The following is a 15,586-nucleotide window of genomic DNA, read 5'->3' as shown; positions in this document are numbered from 1 at the left end:
TGCAAACCCGTGGCTCCTACCCCAGCACATTTAACAGATTCTAATTCTCACAACTGTCAAGTTGAAGCAAATTCAACTCTTATTCAATACACTTGTGTTCTTGCCTTTGCCTGCTCCCTTATGTAGGCTTACAGAACAGTGACCGCATTAATACTTGGGCATATTTTTTGTCCTAGATTAGAGGAAAAAGTTGCCTTTGATAAAAGAAGGTGAGCTTGCTACACCTGAAAGTGAAGCAATCCAAAGTTATTTATCACAGCATAAATCTTTACTGACCAGTGAGTTTTTCAATACACAAGAATAACAGTTGCGGATTGATTTTGTTTCTGTATAGAAGACACCCCCAACCTCTGCTTTCTTGAATAACATCTTCTGTTTCTTGTTGGGCAGAGTACTGAAATATAAAATTTAATACCATATGAACAATTTCAACAGAATACTTAGTAAAAGGGAGTAAAAAATTTAATACATTTTAAAAAAGCAACATCAAAAGGTGCATTAGGAATAAAATCCAGGTCCATCCAATCATCTAGTCTGCAATATCACTTATTCATTTTCTCCTGTAACAAAGAGGTGCACGTTCTTCTTGGACTGTAGCATCTGAGCTGTGCGATCTATGCCAACCACTGCGGCCAATTTCTGAGCATCATACTTGGAGTAGAGCACAGTACAGGTCCAGGTAGCATCCACACCACTGTCTGTGGCCTTCAACATATTACAAATCTCACTGTAGAAGTGGGAGTACGTTGGTAACTCATAGAAAATGAGGTTCCTAATGCCTTTTATCGTATACCTGTAGTAGGAAAACCCAAAAAAGTAACTGTTGTCAATTTTTATAAAACATGCATGTTAAAACATCAATTCTGTAGCAGTTCTTAAAATTTCAATCACCTTCAATGCATGCCAGTTGTAGCTCAACACAAGAAACTCTGTGTTATGGACCACAGACTAAACACAGATGTGGAATTTAAGGGGGGAGATATCTAACACTGCCAGGCAGTGACTTCCTCTAAAGTACAGAGCACCACCAACTCCTGCAGTATTCAGCCTCTTTAGCTTGGATTTTAAGACAATGAAGCCTGATCAGACCAAGCCTCATGGAACTTTCTGTATTTGCCAAAACATCTTCTGCTAATAGAAAAAACCCTGTTCCATTAGGAACTTCTAAACAGCTCCAGTCAGGATGTAGCAAATTTTCCAGGTGGCCTCAGCGTGCTGTATTACACTACTGAACCAATTACGTATCCTTTTCCAGAATTTTATGCAATTATTGTGGCACAGATGAACATAAATAAAAGGCACAATGAATTGCATTTTGCAGGCTATATGATTCTGTCCTGACATCAGTGGAACTTGGCAGCACTTGCCTTCCTGAACAAAGCCCTGCGCATGCCAAAGTATTAGAGTCTCTGCAAGGGACTGCTGACAACATACAAAAATTTTTAACTGAAAAGCTCTTACTTCAGTGAGAGAAGTCCTCAGAGAAAGACAACAGATTCAAAAAGCAATATAGCCCACCTATGATTAAGGTCAGACTCTACTTCTAAAACACCACACATGCAACTCAAGAGGAAAACTTGGTCCACAATTCACCTTTTGTAAAAGTGGAAGCGCTCAGTGAACAATAAAAACTGCTTCTCTCCCTTGAGAAAGAACCGTCTTGCTCTGCAGACAGCAGCCTTCTTAGTGTATTCACAAATGTAAGTAAAATTCAGCTGCTCTTTCTTGAAGTAGTTTCGAAGCCGCACATAGTCAAAATACGATGGAACATAAATGAGCGTGTGTGACATGATGGCATCACGGTACTCAGGCAAAACTTTGTCGATGAAAAACTGAAACCTTAGTTAAGAAAACAAATATGTTTTAATCAGAGTTAACATTTAGCTTTTCAATACTGATATGACCTCAAACAGGAATATCACCAGACAACAGAAGATTTTGACTACATTTTTTCCTTCTTTCACTTACAGGATTTCTACACATGTGGAAGATAAAAGGCAAAGGCTTTATCTCTCCTAAACAGTTATGGTAGAGACTGGTATTCCCTTTCCAGACTTTATTCTCCAGTGCCTCTGGCAAAGAGAAGGTCAGTCCTGCTCACCACCTGTGCAGAGCCTAGCCTGATCTGAGAACTAATGGAGGTGTACTTCTGTGGTGAAATCACAGTGTCCTCTGCAGGAAATGGTATGCTCAACTAAATCTGAAATTGCAGTCATTAGGGCAGAGCAAAATAGTCTGGAACACAGAGTACCTTGTATCTACTACAGAAGTTAAATTTTCAGCTTCTAGCCTCCGAAAAACATGAGGAAGCTGGACCATAACGTGGCTAATGGAGCCACTGAGCGGTACGTTGCGGACAGCCACCTGCGGAAAGAAAGCAGGATGTTTAGGGAAGCAGCATTTCAAAGGCAGCCACACTCCAGCCAGCTTTCTGCTCATAACTCACATCTGCAAGCAGTGCACAGGGCTGCTTTTAAGAAAGCTGCAATACAAAACTACATTCACATATACACATACCAGATCTGTTAAATGTACATGACCACTGCTTATGTCCTGACTCCACATATTTGAAATGGACAACTAACATTTTTATATCGCCTGCTTCTTTCAAAGTAATAACAGTTTGTGCTTCTTATACAGTAGGAGGAAAAAAAAAAAAAAAAAAAGGAAGCAGGCAAACTCTCCATTTAACAACAAAATAAATAGAACAAGATAACTTGTATGTGTCAAATTAAGAAAAAACAAAATCTGATTTCTGACATGAAACAGCTACCCATGAAAGAAAAGGATCAAATAAGTACTGCTGCAAGAAGAGCAGTTCTTCATGCCTTTGGCACAGCATTAGAAATTGTCATGCAGTGTCACGGAGATTCAGACTGCAATACTTGGGTAATGGAAATGACTGGCACACAGACAGTCTTTCTGCAACTGAGTTATGGAATTTTTCCACGTGTTGGGTTTTCAGTTCCTCTCCCCCTCCCTTATGCCAGCATTTAAAAGATGGCTTTTCGGCCCCTCTGCGAACTCACCTGCCCCACGTAATTGAAGCAGTGTTTGTTGAAGACAGAGTTAATGTGGGGATCCTGGAGAGCACTGAACAGCAGTGTCTGGCGATAGTACTTGGACCAGTTATTGAGATTCAGCATTCGCACTCGGGAAAAGTCTACCCCATGGGAATCCAGAGGCAGCAGGTTAATGTGCTTCATCAGGTGCTACACAGACAGATGGAAACACATCATTACTGACTGACATCCCTGCGCCCAGACTGCAAGAGCCTTAACTGCAGCGAGGAAGTGGGCAGGGATGAGCAGATAGCACAGAATATAGAACAGCAGCCATCTCCCAAGACACAACTGTCTAGAATTTATTGACCACAACACAAGTCATTTACTTGATTTCTTGCCACAGAACTGAAAGCTATCATCTCTTTAGCCATCTGTAAGAGTAACCTTTGCTTCCAATCTTCTCCCACAGGCAAGTACAATGGATTTGTTTGTTTGTCTTAAAGTCAACAGGCCCAAGGTTTCTGAGCTAAAAGAAGCCCAAGTGCAGTTCTCATCACATTCAGGAAGAGTTTGGGTGCAAGTGAAGAAATTCACTTTGTTTTGGCCTCTCTGAATGATGCCTACGACTGGCATCAGTGCCACCCCATGACAGGCAGTTGAACCCAAAGGAAAAAACAAGCATCAGGCACCAGGACTCATTCCTTGGATATCACCTAGACTCAAGAACCTTTCCCAGAACTCCCCAGGAAATAAGACACCTTTGGAGCGCATTCAAAAGGTACTGTAATAATGTGCTGTCAAAATGCCTGGCCCAGGTACCTCAAAGGTGTTTCTATATGGAAAAAACCCCAACCTTTCAATCTTGAAAACATTAACAAAAAGCCAAAAAGCATAGGTACTACTGCATACTAGCCACCATCCAAGAGCTCAATTTTCATTACACATACAGGAAAATCTTTGTACTGCTTAACTTCGGACATGAATAGTGCTTAGTATCTCTGCAGTCAGTGGAGACAAGCACCAGCTCCTATTGCTTTCTGGAGGAACCCAAATTAGGTTGTACAGATCCCTCGCATGGCTGCAGTCTGACTGGGACACTGGGCACTCAGACAGCTGGCATATTTTCTCTCAGATGTGATTACAGGAATCATCATTATCTTGTCCCGCAAGATAATAAAAACCGTTCAAAAAAAAAAAAATCTCTGATGAAATATGCCACTAAAGCACCAAGATTTATACAGAACAGGTGCTGAACACTGCCAAAATCTGTAGAAAGAATATTCTTAGTATAAGGAAAATACCAGGGCAGAGGGAGGAAAAGGAACAAGCATACATGTCTGGAATCAAGTCAGTAAAAACCCAATACTGCTCACTGCCAAAACCAAGTTATATCAGACTAACAAGACAGAGTACAACACAAAAATGCATACGGAAAACGCACCAGAACGTGTTCCCAGTTCTGCATCAGGTAAATATCTGCTTGATCAATGATGAGAATTTCTATTGATGACAGAAAATCAAAATCTCTCTTCTTCTCCCCCTCTGCACCAATAATAGTCCTCATACCCAGGGGAGAGGCAATGATGATATCTGATGAGTAAAATGGTGCATAAAGTCTCATACTCTTCTGAAGAATTGCAACCCCTGTCCAACAACAACCAACAGCATTTTCTTAGTTAGGGTTAATTATCAACCATATTCTTCCAACAGGCTCTGTAATACTAACTCCGTTCATCTCCTCTCCCTTAACATAAGCTAATGATTACAGCTGGACAAAACCAGTCTGTCTGAAATTCACTCTTTCCCTGAAAAGTGCTTACCCACCCCATCCCCATTTGACAAGCGTTTGGCAGATTTTCATCAAGTTCGGCAAACTCTTTTAGTAGTGCTTTTTTCCAGATTTTTCACAGCCTGGACAACAGTTTTTAACTGAAACATATTTTTTGTTATTTTCTGCTAAAAAGGGGGATGAGGGGGCTGAAGAACTTAAGGAAACAAAAAAAGGGCAGAAACGATTAACTATGATGAACTACTTCCTTCCCCCTAAATTCTAGGCTTTGGTCTCTGTCATTAGGTAGTGTAGTTACTGTTACCTTAGTCTCTCATGAAAGATCCAGTGTGGACCTCTTGACTATAAACTGCCTTTAATCACAGGGCCACAAGAGTTGCTACTAGAACACAAAGGAAAAAGTTCTTCGTGTGATGATGACTAAACGCATAACCAGCCTTGCACCTTCCCTGGCATGGCTTTGGACACTGCATACTGCAATATACCTGTCGAACTAGCTTATGCATCACCTCTCATGGTAAAGAAAGAAAAAGGAAGGAATCAAAGGTATTTGTTATCCATGTTGTAGCTACACAGCAACACTGCTAGGACCCACAGTTTTCTGATCTTAAAAATCCAGGTAGTCCAGACCCATTACTGCCTGCTCAACAAAAGTGTCTCCAACTTCTCTCCCTCTCTGTGTGAATCCAGCTATCACAGGCACAGCTGAAGGCACTTGCAAGAATTTCGCACAGATATCAACAGGGACCCCTCCTGTTATCTATTTTAACCCAATGACAAAAATGGGAAGAAAAGGAAAGGCACAACTGTCTGAATTTCCAGGAAGAAGATATCACTTGTCACAGCATATACAGTTTAACAACATCAAGTCTTTTTTCTGTTTAAAAAAGTGAAAGGGTGGTTTTAATAAGGCATAGCAAATGCGCTTTAAATTAGATCTTTGTGCACAAGTAACAGGATGTGAGGCACAGTAAGAAAGAATTATTCTGCTTTTATGGTTTGCTTCTGCAAGTAACAGCACTGAAAGTTTCTTTAAGCATTTCTTCACACCTAGTAAGAGGGTCAAGCAGATTGTGGTATGGGAGAGGACTAAAAGGAAAATTATTATGTTATGGAAAGTAAGATGCTCTCAGTCAGAGAGATATTCACTGGGTGAGGAAGAAAGACTGAGAGAGACCTGCTTGCATCTTCCACTATACCGTTAAATCTCTTGGGATGCCAATTTATCTTTCAAGAGGCAATAATTTCAAAGGCCTCTGATCTGTCAAATTAAGTCAGAAAAACTGCCTACTCATCACTGGCAGCTCCAGGAACCAAGCCACTAGCTAATTCTTTGCATACTGAGTTACTAAACCAGCATGTGATTACAATATTATGAAATTGTCTCAATTTTGCTGCTTGTCCAACAGTCCTACTTGCTGGCTACCCCTCTGCTTTCATGGAAACCATGGGCAGCACAGTAGAAAACTGCTTTGCTCAGTACTGAGCTTTAATTTTGTTCCAACCACTACTGATTACAAGAGACATTGTGAATAGACTAATTAAACCCAGAAGATTTGTTTTTAATAACATGAAAGACTTTACTGCATCTTCAAGACTATCCTCTTTAAAATGAGGTGTGGGTAGTCCTGCCACAATAAAATAATCATTACATTTTAGGTGATTCTGAACTTGAGGTGAAAATCATTACTTCTGTATTTTGTCTTCCTTTTTAAGTTCTGGCAAGGCAAGAAAGATTCTCAGAAAAATCCAAGTTGCCAGTGCAAAATCGGCATAAATGCCACAGAGCCTAGAGACTCACCAGAACTTCCAGCCCTGATAGCTCCTAGACATTTAGGAAGGAGTCATTACTTCTCAGTTCTTTACAAGCTAAAAATCACCTGTTCAGTAGGTCATTACCAATTCTGAAGTGGTCATCAATGTTGCCAGCAAAGACGGCTTCATAATCTTCAGGTCTTTTCAGGTTGGGAGGCTTCTCTTCCGGGTCAGAGCCAAACTCCCCTTTGAAGCGCTTTTTATTACTCACATCTATTTTTCTTTTGTCATTGACTTCAAGAAGACTGATTAAAATATGCACAATTCGCAAAGCACATTCCCTGAAGGGCACTATCATCAGTACCTGCGTAGATCAACAGTTACAACAGAATAACCCATAAAATACGAACACTCACAGTTAACTGTACGTTAAGTAATTTTTTTAACTTAGATCTGCCCTCGTGGGCACTTCTGAGTGTGCATACGAACAGGCACTGGCCAGCAGCTCAGTTTGGTTTCCCACCTCACACCCAGGGCACCATTACAGGGGAATTGAAAACTAAGCATGTTCTCCTGTTCTGCCTAACACCTGAGCAAGCAAGAGCTCCCACAATACAGACAGGGTCCACCACTGGCTCCTGGGTGGGTGGCAACAGCCTCTGCTTGGCACTCTGAAATATAAATATCTAACTGGGGAGTCAACACAGAAACCAAAGGCATTTGCCAGGCATGCCGCAAACACTGAAACCAAACTTTGAAACTGTTCAGCAGGTAGTTGGCATCACCAGTGATATGCCAGCCCTACTTGAAGCCACCTGGTTATGAACTAGAGGATGCTGTGAATCCAGGGAGGCTTGGCTGGAGGCCCACTCCACTATGATGGGCGGCCTTGACAATGGGACTGGGATTCCCTGAGGTCTCCCAGGTACAGAAAGATCCTCCCACACAAGCAGGTCCTCCCAAGTGTCTAAGAACAAAAAAACTTCTAGGACATCCCACACTGGGTGATGGCTTCCACCACCTGCACTAACACTGAAGAGTGATGCAGAGGCACCTTTCTGCACTGGTAGATTTAGAAATGGAAGCAGGAGGAGGCAACATGCGAGTCTGTAGTGATAGGGGGACAAAGAAAAAGAGAAGACAAAACTCATGGTTCAGCACAGAAACAGGCTGGCTAACGACCCTGTGCTCACTGCTTCTCAGAGGGTATTGGCCCTGACCGCTGCAGGCAACTTCCAGGCACAACAAAGGGGTGTGGAAAGGCACGTACCCAGGAGCACGGCGCCCGAGAGTGCAGCAACAGAAGTACTTCTGGATAAACTATCAGGGTGTTTATACAGACTGAACGGACAGCCAGGGTGGGGATGGGGGAATCACATTAACAAAGATCTCTTACCTTAGGCCTAGTGAGCCCCTGATCCCTGTAGTCCTCGCTGTCAGTCCCTGGCTTTTGGTCTCTCCGTTTGGCATTGTTGCTGAGCACCTGGGCATTTGCCTTCAGAACATGGTTCAAGGCGTGCAAGCAGTAAGCATGCCGGATTTCTTCTCCATTTGTTAAAGCACTTCTTTCTGGATAGAACAAGTCCCGGTATGTATTCATGATACAGAATAGCTCTCTTTGTAATGGGGTGAAAGAGGGATCGCTTGGTTTGTTCACCGAGGAGAGAAATTGTTTATTCACTTTCGGCCAAGTGGATTCTAAAGGCTTGTGAAGATAAAGCTGTTTCGCAGCAACTTCTTTGTCTGCTTTCAATGTTTTATTTGTCTCCACAGTGGAAGAAAAAGTTAGTTGGCCTAGCCTTGCCCACTGAAAAAAAACAAATGAAACAAACCAACCAAAAATCAAAACAAACTCCAAAAATAACCAAAGAGGAATTGTAAGTACCAAACTCAGTACACTTAAAAGCACATCACCACAGCTGGCAGTTTAATCAAGTTTGTGAAATCTGAGAAATTACCTTTTCATAATACAAAGTAAAACCTTTTTTTCAATATGCAATCTCTTTTAGAGTCTGCCATGGTAAGTAACAATAAACTTGAGCTCAGTAGATCTGGATGCATTTTGCAGCAACGTGTGTATAACTGTCCTCATTTTACAGATGAGAAAATCAAGGAAGAGGAAGGATGTAATTTCTGCCTAACCCATCTGTCAGATCAGTGGCACAAACCAGGGACAAGTTGAGAACCCTGGAGTTCAACTACACTTATAGATCAGTTGCACTGAGGTACGTACTCTGTTTAACAATGGAAACAAAACCCCATTAGGGATTAAACCCAGAAGCTGTCAATCAGCTGCTTAATGCAATCTTGTTGGGAGTCTGTCTGATTTTGAGGGCAAAAGCTGTCAGTGTAGTAGGGTAAAACTCTAAAATTTAAGCCTTCTGCCATGTAAGTTGTCCCTATCTATCTCCATAAAGTAGCTACACCAAATTAAGCAAAGATATATCATGCATTGCTTCAGGTGGCACTGGTATTTTTGGCCATCATATTCCAAAAAAGAAAAAAAAAAAAAAAAAATTAAAAAAATCTCAGCTTCTCTTTGACTGACTAACCATTGGGTATCTTCCAATGAATGTCACCCAGCATATGGCTGACCAGAATGCAAGGCAACTCTCCAAAACAAAATCAGATGTGTAAATGTTAGGAAGCAAAGGTTTGTCTAAAAATGAGTATTTTGAAAACCAATATTCTCTCTCAAGCAATGAGGTGGTTTTCCAGTACTGTAATTCACCTATTATTGCCAGTATTAAAGTCCCCTTCACCAGCTTGTGTGTACAGACACACAGCCATCTTGAAGCAAGGATGTGTAAGTGCATCACAAATACTTTTAAGACTGTACATGGTCATCTCACAAGTTCAGCTGCAGACCACATCCCCGGCGTGGTGCTGTCACCATTCAGAAGCCAGACCTACTTCTACCCAGTGTCAAGAATACCAAACCTGTGAGTTTGGGACTATGGATCAAACTCTAAAGCTGTTTGTCAGATGTGTCGCCATATGCCTACATAACAGCAGACTTTAGACTTCTTCACTAAGTGAAGAAGAAAACACTTCAGCAACAACACAGCGACAAACTCTTGACAATTCCAGTGCCATAATAACAATTATTGCATCTGCTTCACTTGTATAAAGAAAGTATTATTTTAATCCAGACTTTTAGAACTCTGGATGACTACAGAACATCATTACCTTGCTCTGAGTCGAAGTTTTAGGAAGTGTAGACAGTTTTTCTACTTCTTTTTCTTCAAGTTCTTTGTCCATGTGCTGTTTAAATGGATCTATTTATAACAAGAACAACAAATATCGTGAGAACTATTGTAGCTAACACTGGAATCAAGTTTCAGAATGGATTTGCAAATAAGACAGTTTTCCATGCTGGCCAACACCATGGTTAGAATTAGTTATTTCAAAGCACTTGGAGATGAGAGAAACGATGTCAAATTGTCTTTACAAGAAGAGAGATAACAGATTTGACAGATTGCTTTAAAAAAGAAAAAGAAGCACTTTTGGAAGTACTAGAACCTTCAATCACAAAAGAAACGTTGGACAGGAAAGCAGTATGTAGTAGAAAACATTGTGGCAATTTTCTGCCTTAAGCTTTGAGACACCTATTCCTCACAGGTGAAATAGGCTTTCAATAGCAAAGACCCAAATGAACTTACTACCCTTCTTAATTTATAAACAGTTCTATCCCGGGCTTTGCATCTATTGCCAGTGATATGAACAGTTTAGGATAAAGCAGAGAAAGATTAGGTGGGTTTTGGGGAAGGGAGGCAAAAATTACCTGAAGTGAGCAAAAGTCTGATTTATCTAATCAGCATTTCTCTTTGGAAAGGAAAGGACAAGCAAGGAACTGAAAAATCATATTATATTCAAAGACACTGGCATACACAAAGTCACATGCAAAGCTTATTTTGAAAACCAAGCCCTGTATACTGCTTGCAGCACAGCAGCACTCACTGCATAAAGAAAACTAATTAGAGAACACTAGTGCTTGCCAACACGTATCTAGCCCACATACAAATTATCCAGGCAAAAGTCAAGACATTTGCTGATCATGACACTGTTGAGAAAATCTTCCCAGCAACGCAAATGAACAGGGTATCATTTAATTGTTATATAGGCTCTCTCTTCAGTTGAGTTTTACTGATTCCAGCATTTGTCAGATAAAGCAGAGGGAGTAATATGAAGTATCTTCAAGCGTTCTAGTGACCTCAGGACCAGAGTAGAAATTCATCCCCCTTCTGCTATCTTAGGTGACTCATTTTCTGTAATAGATGATAAAGCCACTTTCAAGCTATAGGAACCCACCAAAAAGTAGCTGAACAAAGCTGTTAGGCTACTTAGTATGCGGTTGGAGAGCTACGGTTCTCATTAAAATGCAATGCCAACAGCTTAAGTAATATTCTCATGGTAACAAGAACGAGCTGTTTTTTCTATCACATGGCCCTTTGATGCTTCCACACATTTCATGTATCAACTAGGCTGCCTCCCAGATCTAATGTCAGCTGCTGCTCCAAGATGACAAGCCAGCATCACTAGGGATGCTACAAACATATTTCTCTCTCTCTCAAACTATGCCATCTGATATTAAAACCACAGAGCATGAAATATGAATAGAAGCTCTGCAAGTGCCAATGTGTGGCATATCACTGAACGATCACACGCCCGTGCACACAGTTATTTGTATTACACGTGGTGGGACGACTCCAACACCAGAGCTCAGATTGCACCCATCAGCGCACTGCAGTACTGAGATTCTGGGCTACACCCTTAGAAGATACCACACAGATGCTTCACTGATGCCTTTTACCTTCCTGATCCTGGTGCAGTGCGACTCCTCTGCATAACCTTCAAAATTCAGAGAGCCCCAGGCATTTGTCTAAATTACCGTGGCTGCCCCAAGCTTCCCAGAAGCTCACCTCTAACTTCACTGAGTTGTGAAGGATGCCCTCACAGGTCAGCTTTGTGATTATCTCCTGTGCTGTCTGTGCCGAGAATGTCTTCCATAGTCAAGTACAGGCTTGCAGGGCCCTTCATATTACATTAGCTTTTTAAAGTACTATTAAAGCAACAGAACAGGGTAACACTCTCCACACACATTTCTAGCTCCTGATATTTCAAGCTTTATCGGACATAATGGAAACCATGCACAAACCCCAGCCCACAGGGGCTATAGAAAACAAATGGTTCATCTCTATGTCTGCATTAGCGTTAAGTGTCCCTTATGGAACCAGCTCACTTGTGGGCAATACAATGATTAAAGTAGTGGAAGAACTCAGAAGCTATATAGTGTATCATTAGGGTGTTTGATAATACAGACATTTACAGATACTCTAGAGGCAGATCGCTAAACACAAACATACTGTGTTTTACCTTCTGAAGAAGCTTGTGAAGAATTGCTGTCTCTCTTATCTGCATTGCAATCTCCACTCTCCTCTTCCATGAAATTGGTTTCCAAGCTAAATTCAGATTCATGTTTCACATCAGTAAACTCCTCAATTACTCCATGACTTGGGTCACAAGAGGTATCTGCGCCATCAGCCTGCTCCTGGTCAAGCGTCTGCTCTGCTGTGTCTGTAGCTGTGAATTGTTATAGAGAGAAATGGGTTATATTCTCCTGTCTGTAGCTATCTCTTGCTAGCTAGGTTGTTCCCTCTGAGTTACCAATTTTTCTTCTCCCAATACTCTCACCCAGAAAGATAAAAGTGGGCTTTGTATTCTACATTAAAGATGACTTTTGGCTACTGTGCCAAACATTACATAATGTGTTTCCCCAGAGAAAACCAAAGAAATAACCTATTTGGGGAATATAAGTTTTAGTTTCCAAAGACTCCAAATAGCTGAAAATAATAAAAAGTTGACTCCTCTCTCCCAGAATTTATTTGCAGACTTCATGAATGAGGATGCCTCGTCATAAAGGAGGAGGTTTCCTTCCAATTTACATATTCTTCCCTCTGCTGTGAGGCAAACCTTTCCCTCCTCTCGGTGGCAGCAGCCAAGCCAGATGCTGTGCGAGAGAACAGCTTGCGTCTCCCAAGAGTGGGTGAGAAACCCCTGGTATGCTGCTCCATGTGGATTTCCTCTGTGCTGCCGCACAAACAACATCTGAGGAAGCAGCAGCGGGCTGTCTGCCGGAAAATGAACACAGCTACCCTCTCCCCTGCTAAATCCTTCAGCAGCTGCTGCTCCCACCCACACAGAGGCAATGGAGCAACAGAGCCTCCAAGCCAGAAGAGCACCCAGCCAACAAGCCAGTCTACACCACGATCCTGGCTAAAAACATATGTTATTCAAACTTTCTAACTGAAACAACATTTACCAAAGCATGGGAAAAGACAAACTACCTTGTTCCTGCTCTGGTACACCATTCTTATCCTCTTCACCCCCCTCTCCTTCTCCGCTGTCCTGGGACCCTTCTCTGTCCATTTCTGTCTCACTTTCCCCAGGTTCTTCTGGCTCACTTTCATCTTCCTCTTCCTCACTCTCAGACTCAGGAGAGGTCTTCAGGGTAGCCAGAAGCTTACGATACACAGAGACCTGTTCCACTTCAGTCTCCGAATCGCTTTCTGCACTTGATTTATCAGAGTTCTCAGACTGGAAGGGAAGACACGAGTGTAACAGCAACACCAGTAACGGTCTATGAGGCAGCAGGCAAATACTCTCACCACTACTTCCAATGTTATGTCCTCCCTCTCCCATCCTACCCTTATAGAGATACAATGAGATTTTTCAAAAATCATCTTTTTAGGCAAATAGTTATGCTGGACACCTCCATTCGGATTTTGAAAGCATCTTTCTAGACTTAGGTTGAAGTGCCTCATTCTTCACTGGTTTGTCTCAGAGCATCACAACATTTGGTTCTTTCATTCTCAGCTGAGTGAGTATATTTGATCTCCAGAGACAAGGCATTTACTGAACTGGCACTGGATTTTCCCAAGAAAACCACACAAAGAGCAAAAATTGTGGAAGGGCGCACAAAAAAGGGACAGAGCACACTGAAAATACTCTGGCTTTCAAGAAGATAAGTTGACAATAGTCCACTGGGGAATGGGTCAGGTTTGCCTCAGCTGTGAAGTTCCAAGTTTCAAACAAGCCAGACTCAGAGGCAGTTCTGTCCCGGACTTGCACAAACTAATGACAGTGTGCCAGGTTATAGCCAAAATTATAGTGAAACCAGGAGTATAAGCACAGCACTATTTACTCCTTTCAGCACAAAGAGGAAACATCAGTAAATACAATATTAATGCACAAAATTGCTAAAGGAGACAAATGAACCACTATAATTAGTTTTTACACACTGTAACTTTGGAAGTCTTTTATTAACCTGATGATAAAGGGCATTACCAAATCCTGAGTGAAAGAAAAGTAAAGCACTGGCAATCTGAAGGAGAGGAATGAGCATTAACAAATTTCTTTATTCAACAGAGAACAGAATATCTCCTAACACATGCAACATGAAATGCCTTATTAAAAGAACTTAAAGCATGATTTACTTTTCACTGTGACAAAGTAATAAGCAAAACCCCAAGAACAGCTATGTTACTTCCTGCTGCTTCTGCCCTCTCATGGTATCACAGTTTTGAGCACTGTATAGAACAATTCAGAGCTACACTAAACTCACATTCATTTTCTTTTCCTCCTAAATGCAGGTTTTCTAAAGACAACAACTTAATCAGTCTGAATAACTTGGCAACATGAAATACTAAATGTTTCACTTCACTGAACTAAACATAGGTGAAATTAAGGAATAAATAAAAACATATTACCAGTTCACAGATTTGAGTTGCTTCTGGTCTTCCAGAAACCCTGAAAAGAAAGCACTTGAATATTTTACTCTGTCAGAGAAAAAGATGAGGGGGAAAAGGAACTGATGATTCAATTTTAACTTCTCAGAGAGCTTAAAAGGAAGCTTAAAACCAAAGCATCACACAGTTCTCCCTAAGAATGTAGGCTCGGCATTTATCCTGAGAGGTGTAGCAGCAGATGATGCTACATGCTGTATGTGAAGCCAAAGTGCTCAAGCATTAGAACTGACCAAGTGAAATGTTTTAAAGTAGAATCTGGCTTTAATCAGAAGAAGAGGTGTTAAAAGGAAACCAAGGGTAGTTTGTACAACAAAGTTAACAAGGGCAGGAGCCGACCTCTAGAACTAAATACTGTTCTGTGAAGAGGGAAAAAGACACATACTACAAAATAAACAGAGTTAATTAACCGGTGTTGGGACTGCAGTTCTGCAAACAAGACACTGTACAATCTGGGCATAAATTAAACTCAACTTTTTCAAAAAGATGTGAAGCCTTGAGTGGGACAGAGCATCACTGCACAGGGTAAGGCACAGGGCACAGCTCCTTGGCAGGCCAGGACTCTTGTCCTCCACCTCAACTAACACACACCAGGAGGGTCACAGGGTACACACAAATATAACCTGCTAATAAAGGCATATAGTGTTAGACTGAACAGGTGACCTGACAGCGCCTTCCTCACAGGCTTCTAAGACTTTACAGCAGCACCAAATCACAGAGCATTTGGAGTAAGAAGCTCATTCCTCACAAGTTTACATGGGGGTCCAAAAGTACTGTCCCTTTTTGACAGGCATCCTTCTGAGGAAGACAGGGCTCGTTACACAGGATCTTCAGTGCTATACTTCCACTGCCTTTGCAAGATCAGAAAAGGGCATGGAACAAACAGTAGGAAAGCTGGAGCCCTGACAGGCCAAGGGACTGACCTAGTGCCAAAACAGGAGTCTAACTCGCACTCCTCGCTTTTCCACTTCTCCCGACAGCTCCCGGGCTACACACCAAAACTTTACGACATTTGTTGAAAGCAAACCTGAACCCAGATTTTCTGCTTTCTCTTCTTCCGAGACTTCAAGCCGACGAGCGGCAGTGCAAAGCGCAGATGTAACTCCCCTCCTTCTCTCAGAGGCCCGGGGCAAGTATGAGAGGGAGCAGCCGCCGCCCAGCCTGTCTGGAGCCCCTGGGCAGCCGGTCCCGCGGCTCCCACAGCCGCCCAGCGCTCCTGGGGCGGACCCCCC

General features: G+C 41.9%; 1 protein-coding gene across 1 annotated transcript in view; it reads right to left on the bottom strand.

The window, feature by feature from the left end:
• Nucleotides 1–246: 246 nt before the first annotated feature.
• Nucleotides 247–15,586, bottom strand: part of UTP25 (UTP25, small subunit processor component) — a 25,273-nt gene continuing 9,933 nt past the window's right edge. Inside the window, exons 3-13 of the mRNA XM_026844622.1 lie at nt 14,319–14,358; nt 12,897–13,146; nt 11,926–12,132; nt 9,739–9,827; nt 7,946–8,356; nt 6,694–6,913; nt 4,447–4,649; nt 3,030–3,212; nt 2,252–2,364; nt 1,594–1,839; nt 247–793 (exon numbers count right to left, since the gene is read on the bottom strand). Of these exons, the coding sequence (XP_026700423.1) occupies nt 547–793; nt 1,594–1,839; nt 2,252–2,364; nt 3,030–3,212; nt 4,447–4,649; nt 6,694–6,913; nt 7,946–8,356; nt 9,739–9,827; nt 11,926–12,132; nt 12,897–13,146; nt 14,319–14,358 (2,209 nt within the window). The 3' untranslated portion in view covers nt 247–546. The remainder of the gene's footprint in view (nt 794–1,593; nt 1,840–2,251; nt 2,365–3,029; nt 3,213–4,446; nt 4,650–6,693; nt 6,914–7,945; nt 8,357–9,738; nt 9,828–11,925; nt 12,133–12,896; nt 13,147–14,318; nt 14,359–15,586) is intronic.

The sequence above is a fragment of the Athene cunicularia genome (assembly GCF_003259725.1).
Source record: "Athene cunicularia isolate RWA chromosome 3 unlocalized genomic scaffold, athCun1 chr3_part1, whole genome shotgun sequence".
In the NCBI taxonomy this organism is placed as follows: domain Eukaryota; kingdom Metazoa; phylum Chordata; class Aves; order Strigiformes; family Strigidae; genus Athene; species Athene cunicularia.
The sequence above is the reverse complement of the archived record's forward strand: the minus strand, read 5'-3'. Positions and strand labels throughout refer to the sequence as shown.